Source organism: Neomonachus schauinslandi, chromosome 2 (genome assembly GCF_002201575.2).
Source record: "Neomonachus schauinslandi chromosome 2, ASM220157v2, whole genome shotgun sequence".
Taxonomy (NCBI): Eukaryota; Metazoa; Chordata; class Mammalia; order Carnivora; family Phocidae; genus Neomonachus; species Neomonachus schauinslandi.
This window is the reverse complement of record NC_058404.1, coordinates 70,376,434-70,402,439: the sequence shown is the minus strand read 5'-3', so window position 1 is coordinate 70,402,439 and position 26,006 is coordinate 70,376,434. Positions and strand designations below refer to the sequence as shown.

Sequence of the window (26,006 nt, the reverse complement as noted above, 5' to 3'; positions counted from 1 at the left end):
ATAAAAGTCCTGCCTCTCTGCTAGTCCTCCTATGACATCATCCCCAGTGTAGAAGAGGGGAAGCAGTTTGTTTCTGCTAGGTGGGGGTGAAAGACGCTTAACCATCTGAGCCACCCAGATGCCCCTTCTGCCCAGTTTTTAACTGGATTGTGTGTTTTGATATTGAGTGGTATGAGTTCTAATGTGAATGTTGGTATACTTGATATTGTCCCGAAGTCCTTTACACTATCCAGTTTTAAAATTATTTTTTCTCTTTGCTGTTCAATTTGGGTTATTTTCACTATCCTGACTTCCAGATCACTGATCCATTTTTCTGTATCATCTAATCTGCCGTTTATTCCCTCTAGTGTATTTATCATTTCTGTTATTGCATTCTTCAGCTCTGGTTGGTGCTTTCTTATATTTTCTATATCTTTGTTGAAATTCTCACTGTGTTCATTCATTCTTCTCCTGAGTTTGGTAAGCATTTTTATGACCATTACTATGAACTCTTTATCAGGTAGATTGCTTACTCCATTTCATTAAGTTCTTTTACCAAGATTTTGTCTTGTTCTTTCACTTAGAACATATTCCTCTGTCTCTTCATTTGCCTAACTCTCCATGTTTGTTACTAAGTATTAAGTAGTTGAGCTCCTTTTCCTGGTCTTGAAGGAGTGGCCTTATGTAGGTGTTGTCTTGTGGAGCCCAGAAGTGCAAATCCTCCTGGTCACCAGAACCAGGTGTTCCAGGAGTACCCCCTGTGTAGGCTATGTGCACCCTACTGTTGTGGTGGGGACATGACTGTTGTGGGCATGTGGTAGGTGGGAGTGGCCCCTGGCCCAACTGGCTGGAATGCCTGGCTCTGACTGCTGCAGGTGCACGGTGGGTGGGGTTATTGTCTTGTCAGCTGCAAGGCCTGACCAAGGCACATGTTGTTTGATGCCCTTTATGGGGCATGCCCTCTGACATTAGCAGTCTAGAGGGAGGATTCCAAAATGGTGTTCACCAATGCCAGCATCAGCATGGCAGAACAAGATAGTAAAAATGGCTGCCTCCAGTGTCTAAGTTCCTGGGGGAAGAGAGGCTCAGCTCTCTCCTGTTCTTGCACTGGTTTCCATGTCAAGTGAGTCAGCACCTGAGCCTTTTAAGAGTGGGTTTTTCTGTTACTATGGTTCCATAGTTTTCCTGGCCATATTCCTTACTAGTTTTCAGAGGTTAGGTATTTTGGGGACTCATGTCTCCTGTGCAGAATCTAAGGGTTAAGTTGCATGATATGGAGCTCACATCTTTCACTCCTCAGGATAAAGCTCTATATCTTTGAGATCCCTCCTAAACATGGAGTGCTGTGCCTGAGGTGTGGATTTTTTCCCTCAGCAAGACCGTATCTCTGCCTCTTCTACCCATTTTGTTGATGTTGCTTATTGCAGGGGCTCTATTCATCCAATTTCTTGATCCCCTTCAGAGGGAATTATTCCATATGCAGATGTAGATCTGTTATGTCCATGGGAGGGATGAGATCAGGATCTTCCTAGGCCATCTTGAATTCTCCCCAGAATCATGTTTTTTGGAATTCTTAATCTCAGGAAACAAACTGAGGGTTGCTGGAGTGGTGGGGGTGGGAGGGATGGGGTGGCTGGGTGGTAGACATTGGGGAGGGTATGTGCTATGGTGAGCACTGTGAAGTGTGTAAGACTGATGAATCACAGACCTGTACCTCTGAAACAAATAATACATTATATGTTAAAAAAAAAAGATAGTAGGAAGGGAAAAATGAAGGGGGGGGAATCAGAGGGGGAGATGAACCATGAGAGACTATAGACTCTGGGAAACAAACTGAGGGTTCTAGAGGGGAGGAGGGTGGGGGATAGGTTAGCCTGGTGATGGGTATAAAAGAGGGCACATTCTAAATGGAGCACTGGGTGTTATGCACAAACAATGAATCATGGAACACTTCATCTAAAACTAATGATGTAATGTATGGGGATTAACATAAGAATAAAAAATAAATAAATAAATAAATAAATAAATAAATAAATAGAATCAGAAAAAAAACTAATGATGTAATGTATGGTGATTAACATAACATAATAAAATTAAAAAAAAAGAATCATGTTTTTTTAAATTTAGCTTTCAGACATTAAAATAATTACCCAATGAAGAAAAGTTCAACATATTTAAGAACTTCTGTATTTTAATTCTTATTGTGTTTAGGGTTGCTAACAGAAACACACATGTTTGGATTCTGAAACTATTACATTTTGCTACAAAAAAGTCATAGAGTGATGCTTAGGGAGTTTAAAAGTTGACCAGAAATTTTAATCTCCAGAAATAAATGTAAATTATTCTTATTGCTTACAGGCCAAATGCAATTTCTAAAATGAACATTGTACCTATGTAATATTTGTATCCTGAGATAGACTTCAAAATGAGAATGAGTAAAAAAAATAGCATCTTTAATATATACATCAAACTTAGAGCAAATGTGTAAGCTTGATAAATTCATAAGACTGTTACACGTTGACATAAAAGAATATAAAAAAGAGAAATTAAAAAATTGTTGTCTTTTTAATTTAGTGGTTTTGCTGTGAAAAAATAGTTTCTGATTTCAGAATGCACTCGTTCCAGTGTACTTTGGTTTCAAAACATAAACTTTTGCAAAGTAATTTCAATGAAATTGTTATTGAAACCCAAGTTCGGCTGCTTGCCACTCAAAAGGAAGTACTCAAGAGAAAAGTGTTGGTTGGAAAAGAAAGATTGCTTTATTTAGGAGGCCAGCAACCTGGGAAGATGGCGGATTGGTGTCCAAAGACCATCTCTGAGGTTCCAGGCGAAGAAATGGGGTTTTTAAAGGGGAAATTCAGGGTAGGAGATTACATACATATTGATGAAAAGGGCAGGGAAACTTACGACTATTCATGAGGAAAGATGAACCATACATATGAGCAAACATATATGTAACATAAATCCCATGTTCACCTTGGGGTGGGGACTTAACACCAGAAGGAGGCAAAATTCAGCCCCTGACATCAGGAGGTTATCTTAGGACAAGGAGAAGGGGCTATGGACATGCTCTGAGAGCTGGTATAGACTGGAATGGGGTCTTAGTCTCGTTATCTCTGTTAAGGAATGTGGGGCCTTGCTTGTTCATAGGCTGGCACCATATCAGTTGACCTTGCGTTCGGGCTTCTGCAGAAACAGCTAGTGGATCTGTTAGTAGGGTCTGAAAAGACACAATAGCTGATTAGGGAGAAACAATTCTCTGAAAAACAAGCTTTAAACTTTCTGCTAGTTTCAACCTCATGAACCCTCTGGGGTATGGTTTCAAAATGTTATGTTATTTGTTTTTAAACAGAATAACAATAGTTATTAATTAAAGCACAATGAAATTTGGATTATAGGTAATTTTTGATCATGCTGATCTTTTAAAATAATACTGTGTTTGTGAAGGAAAGAAATGATTTTAAAAAGTGTAAGAAATAAGAAACATCAATGATAATGTGATCCTGCTTTTAGCATATTTTTATAATTTTGCCTGCATATATAAATTTGTTGTCATACATACATAATTATCTAGGTTACCCCCCAAATTTAGTACTTCCTCAACCATTACAGTATTTTACCTACTAATTTGTTTGTTTACTTGTATAACCCTTTTTTAAATTCAACAAAAATGTTGAGGACCTACTGTTGTTAATATCATCCTGTTCCCAATGCCCAGTATGTGCCATGTGCTATTCATAAGAAAGATATTGTGAATAAAAGACAAAAAAAGTGTCTTTGCCTTTGGATTTGAACAATTAAAAACATAAAACCTGCTGTTCATACATGAATGAGATGTTGTTTCCTATGGTAATGTTAGGTTTTTAAAAAATAAGGAATGACTTAAATTTGGTAAAATATGTAGAGATTATTCCCTTCTGAACCTATTTTTATTAACTGCAGAAGATACCATTATCCCTATGAAATCATCTGTAAGTCTTCTGGTCAAGAGATATTACATAAGGAATTTGCTTTTAAATGTGTGACTCAAACTGAAAAAGACCACACACAAAAAAAAATCTTAAAGGTTATAATTTGAGGAATTAGGAAGTTCTTATCTGCATCATTTTTTATTCTTGACAGTTTCATTATCATACTGCCTCATTTTTGCTACCAGTAATTTTCAGGAGTGACAAGCTTATATGATGAAGGTAAATGAGACACATATTTATATGAGAAAAAATTGAGAAATTATAAATTGGAGATTAATATAACCAAGATCACTTTTAAGAATGTGTTATGTAGGGTTACACTCTTATTAATAAGGAGTTTATTGAATCCCTCTTGATGTGATATTATAATTGCTTAAAATAGTATGACATTGTAAATATTTTTGTACTTTTATATACATATTTATTATGATAATTACGTGTAGAGTATTAACTAAAAAAAGTTATGTTTGTGTAAAATCTCCAATGAATGGAAAAAGTGAGACCAGCCATGAATCATGACCTATTTAAGGAACCTGAGGACTTCTTATTTCTTATTTAGTTGTGTCACATAATTAAAAGATATTTCTATAGTAGAGGTTCTCTCCTTCATTACACACAACTCCACTCTTTTCAAATAAAAGAATCTTCAAATACATTTCTAGAAGAGATTTTAATACATTAAATGATTGAAGATTTAGTATAACTAAATTGAAGCTCTTTGGGGTGCTTTTCTATGTTATTATTTTAACATGGAAGAAATTATTCTTCTTTTACTGACATGTGTACTATATTTAAATAATCTCTCTGAATAAATATAACATCTTATGTCTACATTTTTAATAAATTGCGTAGATTAAATTCTAAAATTGTTAAAGTGGCTAGCAGAATCTAAGAATATGTTTTTGTAAATAAAACAGATTAGGAAATTTGAAGTATTTATGTGTGACTTAGGTTATAGTATCATATAAATTTGATTACTTGTTTAGTTATTTATAGATACTAAAACTATACCTAGAGCTGTGTATAAGATTTAAAGTAAATGCATTTCTATAGTAAATGTGTATGGCTTTCTTTGTGAAAAGTAAAAAAAAATGATAAGCATGCTTCTTAAGTCTATTGGCAGAAGCTAGAATACCCCTTTGTTTTGATAAGTGGATTCTAAAGCACAGTTAGTAAAAAACATTTGGAGTAGAGAATTCTAAAGGGAGAAAGCAAGATGGGATATCCATAGAGTCCTAGATTTTGAAGATTGTTCTGAGAGTCTGAGGAAAATGCAAAAATTTGATATGTAGAGTCTGTTCTCAATCTCTGTTCCAATCAAGGCAGCAATTTTACTCTTCACAAAAGTTCACTGATATATCCTGAGACTTACTCCTCAAATACCACTGGAAAATTGGAGCTTTAAATGGAAGGAAGGTGTGTGAGAGTGAATGTGAGTCTCTGTGTGCATGTGCATGGTGGTGGGGTTTAAATGACAGACTCCTTACTGAAAATGGCCTCCTTACTGAAAATGGCCTTTTAAAATTTCAATTTGGGGAATTTAGATGGAAGGTGTAAAAGTAAATTTTATATATATATATATATATATATATAAAATATATTTTCTATTATATAATTCACAATATTCACATATTTGTGTATATATTCAAATATTTCTAACATTCATATATAGATATTCATAATTTTATATATATATGATTTCCCAAAGTCATATTTAAATAATTTAGATTTAGTTGCTACCTTTGTTCTCATTCCAACTGACCAGTCCCTATTTTATGCCAGATATTTTCCTAGACACAGTGCATAAGTTGATATGGACTAGACCCTGGACCTGTGGTTGCTCAATCAAAAATAGCTACCTCATTAAGACATACTCTTTTAAAGTCAGTTGACTTCTCACAATTGGTAAATTGTAACTGCACATTAGGAAAGGGGAGGGGGAATCCTCTTTCTTAAGGTTGGCCTCTGTTAGCTAAACAAAGTTCCATCAAAGCATCTAAATATGTTAATATATTGGTGTTTCACATCTTTTTTTTTTCTTAGTATGAAACACTAAGAAAGGTAAAATTCCCCCCAAAAAACATATAATAAATAAATAAATAGGTAAAATTCCAGCTCCAGAATTCCCATTCCTACTTATCAATAGTTTGTGTATTTTTGTTTAGTTATATTTATATATTATATTTATAATATATATATTTATATAAACATATTTTTTAATAATTCTTAGTAGGATTGTACAATATCTATGTGGTATAAAGTATATCTGAATAAAGCCAACATTATATACCAGCTTAAAAAATAACATTACCAGTACATGTTCATAATTGAAAAAAAATGGAAATAATCTACATGTATAATGATGGAATATGCACAAACACATTTTAGCTTTTTTTTTTTTTTCACTCAGTATATCTTAATTTCATGTGCTGTCCACCTCTGAACACTGCCATCTGGCTCTTGCCCAGAAGATATGACTCAGTGTTTGTCCAGATAAAAGATAGGGTCCTGCTACCTGAAATACTGCTGGGAAATAATTTGTGTTACTTCTTACATTAAGCATGAGTTTTACCCAGCCATAATCTGGTAAAAGGTAAATAGAATCTATATAACTAATCATTGTATTATACTAATAAGGCAAAACCTAGAGTAGCTATAGTATACTAACAGTATATAATGACAGGTTTCCTTTTTCAGTAAAAGCAATAAATATCAATAATGGAGATTCCAAAAGTGGATCACAGAACTCAGGATTAGGAACAGTAGGAAATTAAGCGGTAGAGTCAAGAGCTTACCCTTCTGTGGCCTTTTGTAATATCAGTGCTATCTTAAGACGTTGGGGTTGGCATCTATTTTTTTTTTTTCTGAGAGCATTTCTGATTGCTGGAGAGAGTTCAATGTGAAATAATTATTTTGTATATTATAGGGAATGGATTTAAATTTAATAGTTCAGAGATTGTCAACTGAATAATCTCTGTGACATATGATCTGGATGAAATATACACAATTTCTTTGGATTCTCTGAGTGTGGTTGGCTAATCCACTTTAATCAACAAATTAGGAATGAATGCCTTTCATCAGTAGATCTTTGATTCATGATCACTGTGACCATCTTTTAGTTCCTATTTGTGAATGCAGTTTAGAGACAGAGTCTGTCTCGTTGAAGAGAGAAATGCCTCAGTCATTTATAAACCACCATCTTTGGAAATAGAATCCATGGGGAAGTCAAAGGTTAGAAGTACCAGAAGATTTCTGTAATCCATGTATTGTGGTAATATGGCCTGTGTCAGGGTTAAATATTGGATTGTAATTTATTGGTATTTCAACTGAGAACTCTCACAAGCCTGGGAGCACCTAAGATAAATGTTGATCTGCACTTTGAGTCTCTTGACAAAAAGTAACCTATCAAAAGTTTATTCCATGACATAAGCCTTGTTATATGGGCAACATTTTAGAGCCCTAAATGTTCAGGTAATCTGATGGCATAATCAGTTACTATTGACTCTTTTTGTCAAACAGAGATAATAGTCAACTGATTAAACCATCAGATTTTTAAAATATCCTTTTGAAGAGATGTTTTATGAATAGAAAAATGCTAAATGTACTCTGTCCTTAATTTTTATTCTCAGGTTGGAGAGACGAGATGCAAAAAGGTTTGCACTTCCAAGTCTGACCTGAGGTCTAATGACTTCAGCATTGTTGGAAGCTTACCAAGAGATTTTGAATTATCCAATTATGACTGCTATGGAAAACCTATTGAAGTCAACAATGGGCTTGGGAAATCTCAGGCAAAGAACAACAAGAAGCCGCCCCCTGCCAAACCTGTTATTCCAACAGCAGCAAAGCGAATTGATCTTTATGCAAGAGCATTGTTTCCTTTCTGCTTCTTGTTCTTCAATGTTATATATTGGTCTATATATTTATGATAGATCTTTTTCATTTGTGTAAAATAAAATGCCATTTCATTGTGACCGGCCTCATCCATAAATGCCAATCTGAAAATTTTTTGCATTTTCATAGCAATATATTGCATTTTGGATGCCATTTGATTGTAATAAAAATGTGGCACCTTACTTTTGAATGGCAGCATGATCTTGTTACTTCTGTGCTCTACTAATGATGTATATATGTATAGCAAACACATTGCTTTAGGAATAAATGAAGGATAAGCATACTATGTAAAGTAAAATCCAAACAATTCTCTTCAGTTAGTGTTAATTGCAGATACTTCAGATGATTCTGATAATAAAATGATGTGCACACTGGATCCTGTTATGATCACCATTCTAATGTATGTAGTATTTCAAATTTCCTTCCTTGTAACTTTCAGAGAAAGCCATCTTATTCTTGTACAATTTTAGATGGTATTATCACAGATTAAGCAAAATTATATTACATATTGTTTAAACTTTGTAAGTAGAAATATATCAACTATAATTATGTGGGCTCTGTGGAGAAATAAAGTTCAAAAAATTACTAATTTGTAAAATCAGCTCATTTTAAAGTGTGCCTGTTTTGTCAAAATGCCAGCTTATGAAACACAGTCAGCATTTTGGAAACAAAGGGAAATCTAGATTTATAAAAATTCATACTGAATTCTGACTTCTGATAAAAATAAAAATAAAGGATAGATACATTTATTAAATATTTCCGACAAAAGAAATTCTATTTAATCCACCTTAAAGCCTAAATATATTTTCATGGATTTCATTTTGTTGATACAGAATATATAAAATCATGATGACTTAAAGAGTCATAAATATTTTAAATTGGACTATAATAAAGGATATGTGATTTCACATAATTTTTAAGAAACAAAGAGGAAAATACCCTATTCCTGGAAGTAACTTGAGTTTGGGGGAAAAAAAAATCATTGGAAGATTTTAACTTCTTTATTAAAATGCTTACATATTTTTAAGTAAAATTAATTTTTTTTCTGAATTTGTTTCTTTTTTTATTTGAATACTTTTTGGATTTGCTATAAAACATTTAAAGATTAAGTATGTAATATCTTTGTTTAAGTTAGGTCTCATTGCTAGTTGTATTTTCTTTCTTGCTAAAAGTCTAGACTCCTTAGATTTATTTACTTTGATCTTGTTTGAACCTGAAATAGGCACTTTCTGGTCTATAAGTCTCCCATTTCCTAGTGATATCAATCCAGTGTACCTTTTTATTTCTCCATAGCTGAAATTGGAATTATCCATAATTCATATAACAACAAACATAAGACCAAGTAAGTATATTTACATTATTTGGAGAGTTTTGTTGCAGCTGAGAGTTTATATGGTCAATTCAATGATAAAATGTGTTTAAATATTGTTTATGCAAATTGCTATATGTAATTCAATGCTATTTTATTAAAGACTTTAATTTTTTAAAAGATTTTCACTGATTACCAAATTTTTAAAAAATAAGATGTAATATAATCCTTTGTAGTCCTTCAGCACCCCCTAGTTGCAAAAGCTTAGCCATCTGAATAGTTTTAAAATGCCGTAAGTAACCCCACCAATGGACTTGAATATCCTGTGAGGACTCAGGGCAGTAACATTTTAATGGAATTGTGATAGGAAAAAATGCCTTGAGTAGGACTTAAACCATTTACAACTTTTACTTATAAAAATCATATTTGCTTATAATACGTTTTCTATGTTCTTGCAAATTTCATTCATATTCAGGAGTTTGATTTAGATACAGAGTTTTAAGTGGGAAATGTACCAAATGGAAGACAGGTTTCATTATGCAAGAATTTATTGAAAAAAATGTGAATGAATTCCTTTCTGTGATATAATATTGTCACCTCTTAAGATCAATTTTAATACACACTATAAATATGTAGCTGTTCCAGGACTAAATGTGTTATATAACTTCAAATGGAACATTAGACCGTGCTCATAACAAAGAAGTACAATCCGTGTCCACTTACAGTTGTTTTATAATTGTTACCTCAAGGATTTAGTCGCTTAACCCCAGGGTAGTTCTGGTCTGCGTCTCTAAATATTATATCTTTCTGGGAGACTTGCAGTATATCTACCTGGATGTCAGTATCTCAGATTCAGTGTCTCCAAAATAAAAATTATCTTCTCCTCACAAATCAGTAGGTTTTCTTATTCTCTGTTCTTGTTAAAGATGTCACTATTGTAGTCAGCCATATTAAATCTTCCTTCCTTCTCTCACTACACCCTTTCAAAAGGCGTAGAGATTTTCCCTCTCACCCTACCACCTCCTCCTCTCCATTTCTGCTGACACAACTCTAATTCAGTTGCCCTTTCCCATTCTTTTTCAGACTGCTACAGCAGTTTTTAATCTCGCTCCACTCTACCTCAGCTGATTATTATTATTATTATTATCATTATTATTTTATTATTATTACTATTTTGATTAAGTTCCATACCCAACGTGGGGCTTTAACTCACAACCTTGAAATCAAGCATTGCATGCTGCACAGACTGAGGCAACCAGGTTGTGGTTATTTTTAAACTAACTGTGGGATATTACTATTTTTGAACTAACCATGGGATATTAATTGTTTTAATTATCCAAGTAAGCTTATTTTTGAACTAACCGTGGGATATTAATTTTTTTAATTATCCAAGTAAGATATGAATACCTTGATGTATTAGAAAGCAAGATGTATTCAGAGTGAGCACTAAAAGTTGCTGTCAGGTCCTTCTTTCTTCAAGCTCTTCTCCTTTTCCCCAGAGGTCATCACCTTACTCTAGGCATTTACAACTCTGTCCAGGTTTAAATACAAAAGATAATTTAGTTCAATGGGATTTAACATAAAGGGGATTTTACCATATGTATAGTTTTGCAATTTCTTTATTTTTAATTTACTGTGTCTTGGAGATCTTTCTGTGTGAGGACATATTGGACGTTCATAAATTTATCCTCTGTCTCCTAATTAATTCTATAGCGTGAATGTGCTTGAATGTAGCAGAAATTTTGATTGGTTTACTTTTCTAATACAAAATGGTTATTGCAATAAGTATCTTGGTGCCATATGAGTATACTTCCATGAGACAGATGCCAGAAGTGGAGTTGCTGAGTTTAAAGATGTATACATTTTAAATTTGGGGGTGTTCTCCAGATTTCCCTCCAAAAAGCTACTAATGTTGATTTTCATCATGATATATCCAAACTCTCACAACCTAGTCATCTCTTAACCTACTTGATGTCATTGACATACTACTTTTCTTTTTAAAAGCTTTCTTGAGAGGCGCCTGTGTGGCTCAGTTGTTAAGCGTCTGCCTTTGGCTCAGGTCATGATCCCAGGGTTGTGGGATTGAGCCCTGCATGGGGCATCCTGCTTGGTGGGAAGCCTGCTTCTCCCTCTCCCACTCCCCCTGCTTGTGCTCTCTCTCTGTGTCAAATAAATAAGTAAAATCTTAAAAAAAAAAAAACTTTCTTGAAATTGTTTCAGAATTTTAGAAAACTTGCAAAAATATTCCAAAGAATTCCTGTTTACCATTTATCCAGATTCCCTAAATGTTAATGTTTTATCATACTTACTTTATTCCCCTCCTACTGCGTGTGTATGTGTGAGTGTGTGTGTGTGCACTTGAGACATTTTTTTCTGAAACATTTAAGATAAAGTTGCAGATATGATGTCCCTTTACCTCTATACAGTTTAGTGTATGTTTCCTAAGCAAGGACATGGTACCACAGTATCAGTTATCCATATCAAGAAATTAACATTAATACAAGGCTATAATCTAGAGACCTTATTCAAATTTACCATTTGCCCTGCTTTTTTTTGTTTCAAGGTCCAATCCAATATATTTCACTTAATTATCATGATAATAAATTCTTTAAAATAAAGCTTGATCAGGGCATTCTGCTCAAATATTTCTGGTGTCTTGTGTTGCCCAAAGAACTAAATAAAAAGTCCTCTCTCTGACATAAAATTTTCTCCTATTAAATGTTTAACTTATCTCTGAACCTATTTCTCCTACTACCCCTCTCCTCACATCTTAAACTCCAACCGAACTGATTTTGACCTTTATGTGTCATGTTTAACAATGATTGGAGTGCTGAGTTCAGCCAGGTACCTTTCCTTTTAGGGAAGTGGTTTATTTTATGTTTCACTATTTCTTTTAAGTGTGCCACTCTTGGACGTCATGTCTTTACTCATTTTAACTAATATGTTTTCCCTCAACATTGTCTTTTAGTCATACGGTTGCATCTCTATTGAAAAACGAAGTTAAAACTATTTCCCATTACACATGCAATGTTCAAATTAAGGTGCTCTAAAAACAACTCAATTTATCATCTGTATTACTGAAAGTTTCAGTTTACATAAATAGTTGAATATAAAATTTTAAAGTACCAAGCCTAAGATGAGAAATGGTTTGAAGTATTTTTTTATAACTTTTAATCAAGGCTTTTATTTTTAAGATTTTATTTATTTGACAGAGAGAGAGAGAGCACAAGCAGGGGGAGCGGCAGGGAGAGGGAGGGGGAGAAGCTGGCTCCCCACTGAGCAGGGAGCCCAATGCAGGCCTAGATCTCAGGACCCTGAGACCATGACCTGAACTGAAGGCAGACAATTAACCGACTGAGCCACCCAGGCGCCCTTAAGGCTTTCTTGTTAGAATATTATTACCATGCTTTAGAATTGCAGATTTATTCCAATTATATTTTCAAATTAAATGCATATGTTTACATCATGTATCAAAAATTTAGCATTCACTACATCCCCCCCCTTTTTTGCTAAACAGACTTTCTTGTAATTAATATTAATGGATAATATGGATGCCATATTCAAGGTTGGTTATAACCTTAGTGTGTATATATACATATATGCATAAACTTAATATTTTACATTTAATAAATTTTATGTTTTCTCTATATTTATACACCTATATTATTATATATGCTTATATATTATTTTATTTTGTTCTTACCCAGCAAGAACAATGAGAAAATTGGAATTTCTATAGTCTAAACAATAATGCATTTACATTTCCACAAATACTTTAAAATTTCTCAAATCTCACATATCACACCCAAAACAATTCTCTCTAAACCCTCTTAGAATAGAATACTGAAAAAAAAATTGTAGATCAGTAAATGCTTATTGGGTACTTAATATGCTAAAGGTATTGTGTTAGCCAAAAACTGTAAAGACCAGGACTCCATTCTTAAATGAGAGTCAGTAGTGTGAGAAGGAAATAGATATGCTAAATACACAGACCACTATAATACAAATCAGAATGCATAATGCATATTACCAAAGCACAAGAAGAAGGAACAAACTCATTTGTCTAAAAGAAAAAGACCTGTCTTCAAGAAAAGTAAGAAATAGTTTAATATAGCTAAATAAAGGCTATTTTACCATAGATGGTAGACTTTCGAAGCTAGATGTTAACTAAAAAAAAATGATGATATGTAAAGTGCAGAAACATTGCAATTAAAAATGTTAAGGTGCTATTTGCATTTTATTTCCTAGTTAACGTTGCTGAGGAACTAATGAATAGTAAAATTTCCTTAGCTGATGATGTAATGCACTTTACCTAATGTTTGCCTCTTAACTAAAACTCCCATCTGATCTTAATCCTATAACTTGAAACATTTTTCAGTAAATCCCAATTTGCAGCCTGAGGCAATTGCAGTTCAATTAATATTCACAGTGAGGTGGTCAAAAGGAATCAGAGCCCTCCGCCCCCTTCTAGAAAGAATGCAGTCAAACTACAGGTCCTTTCCCAATTACCTCATCAAATAGGGATTTTATTAGTCCATTAGCATTGCCTCACCCTATGCCATTGATAAGACATAACAGAACCCCATTTTGTGAAATGGTAAACAAGTTGAAGAGGCAAATGATTTTAATTTTTGAAAAAGCTCAGCTCAGTTTATTGTATTTTCCCATGGGATGTTCTTTCAAGTGTTTATTAGAGTTGGAAGTGTAGCAGGAAGAAAATGGCATTTAACAATAGTAAACACCCTGTCCACTTCTCTTTTAGGACTACAACCTCACGCCATATAGCTTTTAGGGATCTCCTCCTTCGGACACGAAGTTAGCACACGATGGCAGCATCATATCTGCTTGCTTTACTAACAAAACGTAAGCGTTTTTTATAAATCTAGGTTAGAATCTTCAGGCTCCTCAGCTACAAAGATGATCTTTAACATATTAACTGAGAGAATTATATGGAACTCATTAAGAGGGAATACCTAATAAATTCTGCCTTGGACTATTATAAAGCCTCATTCTAAACACAGCTGCACTTGTCTGGTTCATTCATTTGTATACTCAAAAGCCCTTTCATTCAAAAATCATTGGAGTTTCCAATCAGTCCACTGGCATCTTAGAAGCTTTCAAATTTCTAGATGAATTAATTTAAATGTCAAATAAAAATGTGAAATTTCCTAAGGACTATATGTAGGACATGCATGATATAAAAATAATCTTAGGGTCTAAACTAAGACAAAAGCCAGTATTGTATAAAAACTTTTAGGGAAGCAGGAGTGGGTAGTAGAAAGACCCTTTGGACGGGGAGTAATAGGACCTGGGTTACAGTCCTGGGTTTGCCATGTACAGCCCTGCACACCTGGTCAAAGAATTTTTTCTCAGGTACCCTATTTTTAAAGAAGGAATAAAAATAATGTAAGTGACCAATTATAACATGTAAGTCTGCCTTTTATAGCCCGTTATAGGCAAGGATTTGGAAACACATAATCTAGGCTAGAATTCTATTTACTAGCGTAAATCTTGGCAAGTTATTTAACATTTGCGGGCCTCAGTTTCCCTATTTCTAAAACATGGGTAGCAATGACAACCACGTTATTGTGATGATTTAATGTATTATTATATGTAAAGTGCTCAGCAGAGTTCCCAGCACATAGTAAATGCAATAAATTATGGTTATTTTTATCTCATTTTACCTCTACTACTACGACTAAACTATTTCTGGCACTAAACCTATTGCTAAGGAAGTTGCCCTTATTAAAATAATGAGTGTTTGGCTAAAATATACACTGACACTTTGACAATAGGTGCATATTACTTCTGCCCTTTAGGTATTTTAGCATCCATAATCATTGAGATTGATTTTGAATATAAAATAATTTAAGGATCGAAAGAACAGCAGGAACTATAACTTGCATATTAAAATATTATTGGTAGGTAAAAAGAATCTTTGGAATATTTACTTGGAAGTCCATAATTTAAACATCAGGTTGTAACAGAATACAATAATGCCAAAAATTCAGAATCCACATATTTAAGGGTCATATTCTACATTTATCCTATAAAAATAGATAAGTGAGAATATTTCAGAATTTTTGAAAAAGAATACAGGGAAGAATTTCCTAGATATGTTACCCATATTGTTCAAATTGAACTCAATCTCTTATAACTCATGCATGTATGGTACTAATAAAGATAATTAATGCTCATAATGATTATCCTGGAGAACTGCATGATTCTGAATTTCTTTCTGAAACATAGCAGGAATACTAAATTATGTTCAGTAGAATTGTCGTGTTAATATATTTTATTGTACTGTAATTCTTTGAAGATTGGTAATCCAACTATGTCCTGACCACAATGGTTAGTCTCAATTAATCAAACTATCCAATTAACACAATTCTATGTAAATGATAATGTGTTGCATTCTGAATTCATATTAAAAATGTATGAGGCCAACCTCTAAGTAACCAAATTATATTGAACTCTTCTTAAAGGCAACATGTTGTATGTTATAGCTGTAATATTTATGCATATATGAAGAAACATCTGTTAAACACTTGGCACCTGACCAGTATAATGCTGGGAAGATACTAAAGTAAAAAATGAGTGTGTGTGTGTGTGTGTGTGTGTGTATAGGTGTAGGTGAATATGTATATATTTGTATATGTATATATACACATACATACAGTATAATAGCAATTGGTGTTTTATTTGCAATTAAGACATACTATATTTTGCCCTTTTGGAAGTACTAAATGGTACCTATTTTATATATATATGGAGCAGTTTCACATTAAGGTTACATTAGGAGCTCTTTGAGAGAATGCCTATTTAAGGATCAAAAAAATAAGTGTGTGCTAATTGATATGAACCAGATGGCCCACAGAGAAAAACTTAGTCTCAACAGATTGTTCCATTTATTTATTTGTATGCTATTCATTGAAAAAACACTCCCATTCTTGTATATACCCCAGGTTCATTCTGCCCCACCTCATAAAATGAACTATATAGGCCTCCCCCACCTCATCATTGAATTCATCAAGAACAACTCCTGTTTTCTATGTGCTGAATAGTTCAGGAAGGAAACACACCCAGCTGCCTCCCTATTCACTTAGTCCAATTCTTTTGGGTTTACTCATAATTCAGGCTGAATCTAATTCCTTGCACATAGGCTAGGTCAGTCTTGTCCTCCAGGGGGGTTTAGCACTTGCAGAATATCCTATCTTGGGATCTACTCATGAGCCTTCGTTGTTCATCCCAGCCCAGATCCCAGCTCTTCTTTCATTCTTCCACTCCCGTGTCTCAACCTCCTCTACTTCCCTCCTTTCCATATGTTTCCACATGTTCCCTCTGTGCCCCCTGGGGTACCCATGCCGTTATACATGAAGCCACAACATCCTTGAGCTTTATTTGTTTTATTCCTTCCCCTGCCTTGCCTGTACTTAATCAGAGCCTCCAGAGAAGCGTTTAAGTTCAATACCAAACTGCGAAATAGTTGTCAAACTGTATCTGTTTCAGGTGGGCCCTGTTTATTTTCTCTCACCATATATAGGGTATGGGACTTGAATGAGCATCTTTCTTGCTCTCTAATAATTTCCCAGGTTACTTCTCCACCTATGTGTCTTAGTCTGTTGGAGCTAGTATAAGAAATAACCACAGACTGGGTGACTTTAACAACAAACATTTATTTCTCACAATTCTCAAGTCAGATAGTTTGAGATTAGGGTGCCAGCATGTCTGTTCTTGGAGAGTGCCCTCTTCTTGGTTTACAGGGGGCCATCTCCCTGTGGTGTCTTCACATGGCAAAAAGAAAGCTAGTTAGTTCTCTGGCCTCTTGTTATGAGAGCAACAATCCCATTCATGAGGGCTCCACCTTCATGACCTAATTACTTCCCCAAAGCCTAGTCTCCAAACACCATCACACTGGGATCAGGATTTCAACATTCAACATATGAATTTGGGGGAGGGGGGGAACACACATTCACACTATTGCACACCACTACACTGTGCAAAACCCCTTTCTTTTGTTTTTTTTTTAACCCCTTTCTTTCGAAGCTTGAACTTTTTTTATTATGATTTTAAACGTGTGTGTGTGTATCAATGAAAGAGAGATTGAGAGAGAGAGGTATCAGTGGGAGTAGAAAAAACTCAGAAAAATGGTAAAGGAAATATAATAATTACCTATATTCCAACAACTGAGAATTAAATCCCTTTAACTTTCTAGCATATTTGATTTGAAACTTTTTTATTCCTTTTATTGATAAGTAACATAAGAATACTTTGTCTTATTTGTTCTTTTAATTAGAACTATGAAAATTAGTAAGAGGAAACCTCAGTAAAAGGAGTTGGAAGGCCAGAAGGGGAAACTCTTGGGCCCCCTTGTCTTCACTTGCAGACCCAACAGGAAGAGACAATATCTTAGCTGCTTCTTTACTATAGCAGGAAGAAGAAAGGTTTTGCTCCTCCCCCAGCAACAACTCAGCCAAAGAGAGACAGTCACAACTCAGCCAATGAAAAGCCACTATATCTCAAACCCCTCTTCTCCTTTGGGTTTTTTTGTGTATAACAGCTCTCCTGTTGTATTTATAACATAAACAACATGTTTATGTTTTGTTTATAACAGACCTTCTGTAGCAATCTCCTTCCTGTATAAAAAGCATACTTTTCCTTTGTTCTCCAGGGTTTGCTATGGCTTTGCCGTGGCTTGTTTGTCCTGAATTGCAACTTTCTGCTATTCCCAGATGAACCCATTTTTGCTGGTAAAATAACTGGCAGTTCTGTTTTTAAGGTTAGCAGACTCTAAAGGATAAACTTAAAATAGTCACCACTTCCAATTATTTATCTTGATCCTCTGCAGTTATACCTGGAGGCAGTTATGATTATCAGTTCGTACTTTTTCAAAAATTATTGTATAATATTTTAAAAGAGCAATATACAAATATTCGTGTTTTTAAATTTACACAAATGATATGTAACTACATGTATTACTCACATTAGGATTTTTTTTTTTAAGATTTTTATTTATTTGTCAGAGAGAGAGAGCACAAGCAGGGGGAGCACCAGAGGGAGAGGGAGAAGCAGGCTCCTCACTGAGCAAGGAGCCCGATGCGGGGCTCGATCCCAGGACCCTGGGATCATGACCTGAGCCGAAGGCAGACACTTAACGACTGAGCCACCCAGGCATCCCACAGCAGTAGGATTTTTTAAAGCTATTTACATACATAACCAGATTATTCATTCATATGCATGTATCACATTTTATTTAATTAAGAATATTTATGTTGATTCAAAGTTTTTATTTCAAATAATGCTGAAATAAACATCCTTGTGTACATATCCTAGTATTTATGTGAGAACGATTTTGTGTAGTAGATAACTATAACTAGAACATCTGTACAGTTAAAAAATTAATTTATAATGCAAAATTTTTTATAGGGTAACTATATCAATTTACACACCTGCCATGACTGTATAAAACAACTTATTTCCATCCTCTATTCAGCAGTGATACAGTAAGAATTTAACATTAAGAAATTTACCAAACTAAAGTGCTAAATATATTTATTGTTTCAATTTGCAACTACTGACATGATTATATTGTTTTATTCTCCTATAAACTATTATGTAGTTACTGTGTTAAAAGATTTTCTAACTTAAATAATACCTGTATTTCTGAGATAAGCCATTTTTGTTTGTGATGTGTTATTTTTAGCATATTCCTTTTATATTTAATATAGTCTTTTAAGAGTTATGCAAAATTGCTGTATCTGTCTTTATATGTGAGATTGGCCAAAATAATATTTTATGTCATCCACATTCTGTTTATGTGGTATCATAAAGTGAGTTGAGTATCTTCCTGTTTCTTTCTAGACTCTAGAGGAAATTAAGTAAACCCAGAATGAATGGGTCTTTGAGTTTTTCTAGAACTCCCATAAAATAGATCCAGTCTTATGCTATTGAAGGTACATTGGGAGACATTTATGAATCTGAGTGCATTTGGAAAAAAAAAATTGGTCTATTCAGGCTTTTTCCTTGTTAGATAAATTTTGATAATTTATATTTTCTCTAGGAAATTATCTGTTGCCTTTAGATTTTTAAGTTATTGATGATTATGCCTAAGATGTGTTGTGGTGTCAAAAATCTCTATTATAATCTGTATCCCTTTTTATCTTAATGATATTTACTTAAGTTATCTCTTTTCTTAATTGCACTTATACAGGTTTTCAATTCTGTTAGCCTTATCAGAAAATCAGTTTACTTCTTTATTGATCAGTACCATTGGGTTTATTTTGTATGTGTGTGTACCGCTTCATTAATTTCTTCTTTTATCTTTAGTATTTCCTTTCTTCGATTTTGTTTGGGTCTATTTTGTTGTTCTTTTCTAAAGTTCTTAATTCAGATGCTCAGTCCTTGTTTTTTCAACTATTCTTATTTTCCAATAGATGCAAGTTACAAACTCCTCTGTAGCCATTGTTGCATGGCACACATTTTTCTGTACATTTTTTGTTGAGGTTTAGTTATCAATGCTTTTCAGTTTATTTGTTATTTATTCTGTGATATGAAATTTTTTAGAATTGTGGCTTCTACTATCCAGATTCACAGGATAATAGGCTATCATTTTGTTAGGAATATCTATTTTTTGACTCTCATTTCATTATTGATTTCTTATTTTACTATATGTTGTTGATGAACATAATCTGTGAGAAAAATTATTAAAAATTGTCATTTTTCCACGTAATTCTATTGATTTGGCTTTCTATATTTAAGGCTTTATAAATCCCTGTGTGTGTGTGTCTATATATATATATGTATTATTTATAATAATAATATCTATATATTGTTTTTTAATTTATTTTATTTACATTCAACTAACATATAGTATATTATTAATTTCAGAGGTAGATTTCAGTGATTCATCAGTTGTATATAACATCCAGTGCTCATTACATCATGTGCCCTCCTTAATGCCCATCACATATTTACCCACTCCCCTACCCTCCAGCAACCCTCAGTTTGTATCCTATAGTTAAGAGTCTCTTTTGGTTTGTCTCCCTCTCTGATTTCGTCTTGTTTTATTTTTCCCTCCCTTCCTCTACGCTCCTCTGTTTTGTTTCTTAAATTCCACATATGAGTAAAATCATACGATAATTGTCTTTCTCTGATTGACTTATTTCACATAACATAATACCCTGTAGTTCCAACCATATCGTTGCAAATGGTAAGATTTCATCTTGTTTTGATGACTAATATTCCATTGTGTATATATGTATGTATAGACACACACATCCTCTTTATCCATTCATCTGTCGATGGACATCTTTCCATAGTTTGGATATTGTGGACATTACTGCTATAAACATTGGGGTGCAGGTGCCCCTTTGGATCACTACATTTGTATCTTTGGGGTAAATACTTGGTAGTGTAATTGCTGGGTTATAAGGTAGCTCTATTTTTAACTTTTTGAGGGAACTCCATACTGTTTTCCAGAGTGGTTGCACAAGCTTGCATTCCAACCAACAGTGTAAGAGGTTCCCCTTTCTCCACATCCTCACCAACATTTGTTGTTTCCTGACTTGTCAACTTTAGCCATTCTGACTGGAGTGAGGTGATATCTCATTGTGATTTTGATTTGTATTTCCCTGATGATGAGTGATGTGGAACATTTTTTCATGTGTCTGTTGGCCATTTGTATGTCTTATTAGGAGAAATGTCTGTTCATGTCTTCTGCCCATTTCTTGACTGGAGTATTTGTTCTTTGGGTGTTGAGTTTGGTAAGTTTTTTATAGATATTGGATACTACCCTTTATCCGATAAAACATTTGCAAAAATCTCCCATTCCATAGGATGTCTTTTGGTTTTGTCAGCTATTTCCTTTGCTGTCCAAAAGCTTTTTATCTTGATGAAGTCCCAATATTTCATTTTTGCCTTTGTTTCCCTTGCCTTTGGAAATGTGTCTAGGCAGAAGTTGCCATGGTCAAGGTCAAAGAAGTTGCTGCCTTTGTTCTCTTCTAGGATTTTGATGGATTTCCGTCTCACACTGAGGTCTTTCATCCATTCTGAGTCTATTTTTGTGTATGGTGTAAGGAAATGGTCCAGGTTCATTCTTCTGTATGTGGCTGTCCAATTTTCCCAACACCATTTGTTGAAGAGACTATTTTTTCCATTGGATATTCTTTCCTGCTTTGTTGAAGACTAGTTGACCATAGAGTGGAGAGTCCATTTCTGGGTTCTCCATTCTGTTCCATTGATCTATGTGTCTGTTTTTGTGCCAGTACCATACTGTCTAGATGATGACAGCTTTGTAATAGAGCTTGAAGTCCGGAATTGAGATGCCACTAGCTTTAGTTTTCTTTTTCAACTTTCCTTTGGCTATTTGGGGTCTTTTTTGGTTCCATACAAATTTTAGGATTATTTGTTCCAGCTCTCTGAAAAATGTTGATGGTATTTTGATAGGAATTGCATTGAATGTATAGATTACTCTGGGAAGCATAGACATTTTAACAATATTTGTTCTTCCAATCCATGAACATGGAACATATTTCCATTTCTTTGTGTCTTCCTCAGTTTCTTTCATGAGTGTTCTATAGTCTTCTGAGTACAGATCCTTTACCTCTTTGGTTAGGTTTATGCCTACGTATCTTATGATTCTTGGTACAATTGTAAATGGGATTGATTCCTTAATTTCTCTTTCTTCTGTCTCATTGTTAGTGTATAGAAATGCAACTGATTTCTGTGCATTGATTTTATATCCTGACACTTTGCTGAGTTCTAGCAATTTTGGGGTGGAGTCTCTTGGGTTTTCCACATAGACTATCATGTCATCTGCGAAGAATAAAAATTTGACTTCTCCTTTGCCTATTTAGATTCCTTTTATTTCTTTTTGTTCTCTTATTGCTGAAGCTAGGACTTCTAGTACTATCTTGAACAGCAGTGGTGATAGTGGACATCCTTGCCGTGTTCCTAACCTTAGGGGAAAAGCTTTCAGGTTTTACCCATTGAGAATGACGTTTGCTTTGGGCTTTTCCTATATGGCTTTTATGATATTGAGGTATGTTCCCTCTATCCCTACACTGTGGAGGTTTTAATCATGAAAGGATGCTGTACTTTGTCAAATGAATTTTCTGTATCTATTGAGAGGATCATGTGGTTCTTGTCCTTTCTTTTATTGGTGCAGTGTATCACACTGATTGATTTATGGATGTTGAACCACTCTTGAAGCCCAGGAATAAATCTCACTTGGTCATGGTGAATAATCCTTTAAATGTACTGTTGGATCCTGTTGGCTAGTAGCTTGGTGAGAATGTTGGCATCCATGTACATCAGGGATATTGGTCAGTAATTCTCCTTTTTGTTTCGATCTTTGTCTGGTTTTGGGATCAAGGAAATGCCGGTCTCAGAATGAGTTTGGAAGCTTTCCTTGCATTTCTATTTTTTGAAACAGCTTCAGAAAAATAGGTATCAGTTCTTCTTTAAATGTTAGGTAGAATTCCCCAGGGAAGCCATCTGGCCCTGGGCTCTTGTTTATTGGGAGATTTTTGATTACTGCTTCAATATCCTTGCTGGTTATGGGTCTGTTCAGGTTTTCTATTTCTTCCTGGTTCAGTTTTGGTAGTTTATATGTTTCTAGGAATGCATCTATTTCTTCCAGATCGCTTAGTTTGTTGACATATAGTTGCTTATATTATGTTCTTATGATTGTATTTCTTCAGTGTTGGTTGTGATCACTCCTCTTTCATTCATGATTTTATTAATTTGTGTCCTTTCTCTTTTCTTTTTAATAAGTCTGGCTAGGGGTTTACCAATCTTATTCTTTCAAAGAACCAGCTCCTAGTTTCGTTGATCTGTTCTATGGTTCTTTTGGTTTCTATTTCATTGATTTCTGCTCTAATCTTTACTAATTCTTTTCTACTGCTGGGTTTAGGCTTTATTTGCTGTTCTTTCTCCAGCTCTTTTAGGTGTAGGGTCAGGGTGTGTATTTGAGACCTTTCTTGTTTCCTGAGAAAGGCTTGTATTGCTATGTTCTTCCCTCTTAAGACTGCCCTTGTTGCATCCCAAAGGTTTTGAACAGTTGTGTTCTCATTTTCATTTGTTTCCATGAGTTTTTTTAAATTCTTTAATTTCCTGGCCGACCCATTCATTCTTTAATGGGATGCTATTTAACCTCCATGCATTTATTTTCCTTCCAAATTTCCTCTTGTGATTGAGTTCAAGTTTTAAAGCACTGTGGTCTGAAAATATGCAGGGAATAATTCCAAACTTTTGGTACCATTTGAGACCTGATTTGTGACCCAGTTTATGATCTTTTCTTGAGACTGTTCCATGTGCACTCAAGAAGAATGTGTATTCTATTGCTTTAGGATGGAATGCTCTGAATATATCTATGAAGTCCATCTGATCCAGTGTGTTATTCAAAACCCTTGTTTCCTTGTTGATCTTCTGTTTATATGATCTGTCCATTGCTGTGAGTGGGGTGTTAAAGTCTCCTACTATTATTGTATTATTATCAATGTGTTTCTTTAATTTTATTTTAATTGGTTTATATAATTGGCTGCTCCCAAGTTATGAACATAAATATTTATAATTGTTAGATCTTCTTGTTGGATAGACACTTAAATGTGATATAGTGACCTTCTTCATATCTTATTACATTCTTTGGTTTAAAATCTATTTTGTCTGATATAAGGATTGCTACCCCCACTTTCTTTTGATGTCCATTAGCATAATAAATGGTTTTTCACCCTGTCACTTTCAATCTGGTTGTGTCTTTGGGTCTAAAATGAGCCTCTTTTAGACAGCATATGGATGGTTCTTGTTTTTTATTCAGTCTGATACCCTGTGTCTTTTTTTTTTAAGATTTTATTTATTTATTTGAGAGAGAGAATGAGAGGGGGGAGGGTCAGAGAGAGAGAGGCAGACTCCCTACTGAGCAGGGAGCCCGACATGGGACTCGATCCCGGGACTCCAGGATCATGACCTGAGCCGAAGGCAGTCGCTTAACCAACTGAGCCACCCAGGCGCCCCCGTGTGTCTTTTGATTGGAGCATTTAGCCCATTTACATTCAGAGTAACTATTGAAAGATATAAATTTAGTGCCATTGTGTTTTCTGTAAAGTCACTGTTTCTGTATATAGGCTCTGTTTCTTTCTGGTCTATGTTACTTTTGGTTTCTCTCTTCACTTAAAGGATCCCTTTTAGTATTTTTTGCCAAGCTGGTTTAGGGATCACAAATTCTTTTAGTTTCTGTTTATCCTGAGCACTCTTTATCTCTCCATCTATTTTGAATGACAGTCTTGCTTGATAAAGTATTCTTGGCTGCATATTTTTCTCATTTTGCACCCTGAATAAACATGCCAGTCCTTTTTGGCCTGCCAGGTCTTTGTGTATATGTCTACTGATAGCCTTATGTTTCTACCTCTGTAGATTAAGGACCTCTTGTCCCGAGCTGCTTTCAGGATTTTCTCTTTGTCTCTGAAATTTGCAAGGTTCATTGTTATATGTTGAGGTTTTGACCTAATTTTTATTGATTTTGAGGGGTGGTTCTCTGAGCCTCCTAGACTTGAATGCCTGTTTCCTTCCCCAGATTAGGGAAGTTCTTAGCTATAATTTGCTCAAATATACCTTCTGCCCCTTTCTCTCCCTTTCTTTTGCTCTGGGACTCCAATTATTCTAGTATTGTTTCTCTTTATGGTATCACTCATCTCTCAAATCCTCCCCTCATGATCCAGTTGTTTTTTATCTCTTTTTTCTTCATTTTCTTTATTCTCCACCATTCTATCTACAATATCACTGATTCTGTCTTCCGCCTCATTTATCCTAGTAGTTAGAGCCTCCATTTTTTATTGCAACTCAGTAATATCCTTTTTTTTATTTCAACCTGATTAGATTTTAGTTCTTTTATTTCTCCAGAAAGGGATTCTCTAGTGTTTCTATGCTTTTTTCAAGCCCAGCTAGCATCTTTATAATTGTTATTTTGAATTCTAGCTCTGATTGCTCTATGTGGCTTTTGTTCCCTGAAGACTTTTGGAGCTGCTTTAGAGGATGAGAATGAAAATGGCAGCTTTCTAATCTCTGGCCCCAAGCCCAAAAGCTCGGGGACCCACTAGTCAGTGTGCCCTCAAGGAAAAGCAGTCAGTCACTCCTGTCTCCCTGGTCTCTGTCTACACTCCATACTCACCCAGCCAGTGACTGAGTGTTTCTACCTCAGACATGCGATCTCAATTCGAGCCTCCAAACCCTGCAGATTCCTGTGCCACACACCTGTGCTTCTCCCCCCAGGGAGGGAGGGCGTCTCTCAGTGGTTCTGCCACTTGTTGGACCCCTGCTCAGACAGCAGTCACCCAACTATGTCTTGGTTCATGGTTTATGGTAACCCCAAACTGAGCTCACTCCTGGGCTCGCTGATTGCAGCTGACTTCCCTGCTTCAATGCCTGAGAACTCTGCCGCACTCAGGCACCCCTGGTCTTCCTGTGACCCCGGTGATCCTGAGACCATACTGTCCCACCTAGGATTCTACCCAGTTTCACCATCGGAGTGCCTTTCAGGCAGGGATGTCCCTCACCAGAGCAGACTTATTAAAGTTCTGATTTTGTGCTCTCCTGCTATATCACTTTCTGGTGTCAGCTTATGAAGGTTCCCACAACCCGGGGTTTATCTGCCCATATATCACCTCAGATTCATTTCTCTGCATTTCCTACCTTGCAGAAAGTGGTCATTTTTCTATTTGTAGAATTGCAGCAGTTCTTTTCTTAGATCTCTGGTTGGGTTCCTAGGTGTTCAGAATGAGTTGATAGCTATCTAGCTGAATTCCTGGGACCAAACTAAGGTCTCCTACTCCTCTGCCATCTTTCTCCTCCTTCAAGATCTA

At 34.9% G+C, this 26,006-nt stretch overlaps 1 protein-coding gene across 1 annotated transcript in view; it reads left to right on the top strand.

The window, feature by feature from the left end:
* GLRB (glycine receptor beta) overlaps positions 1-9,321 on the top strand; it is an 88,331-nt gene extending 79,010 nt beyond the window's left edge. The window contains exon 10 of the mRNA XM_021698830.1: positions 7,580-9,321. Coding sequence (XP_021554505.1) covers positions 7,580-7,876 — 297 coding nt within the window. The 3' untranslated portion in view covers positions 7,877-9,321. The remainder of the gene's footprint in view (positions 1-7,579) is intronic.
* Positions 9,322-26,006: the final 16,685 nt, after the last annotated feature.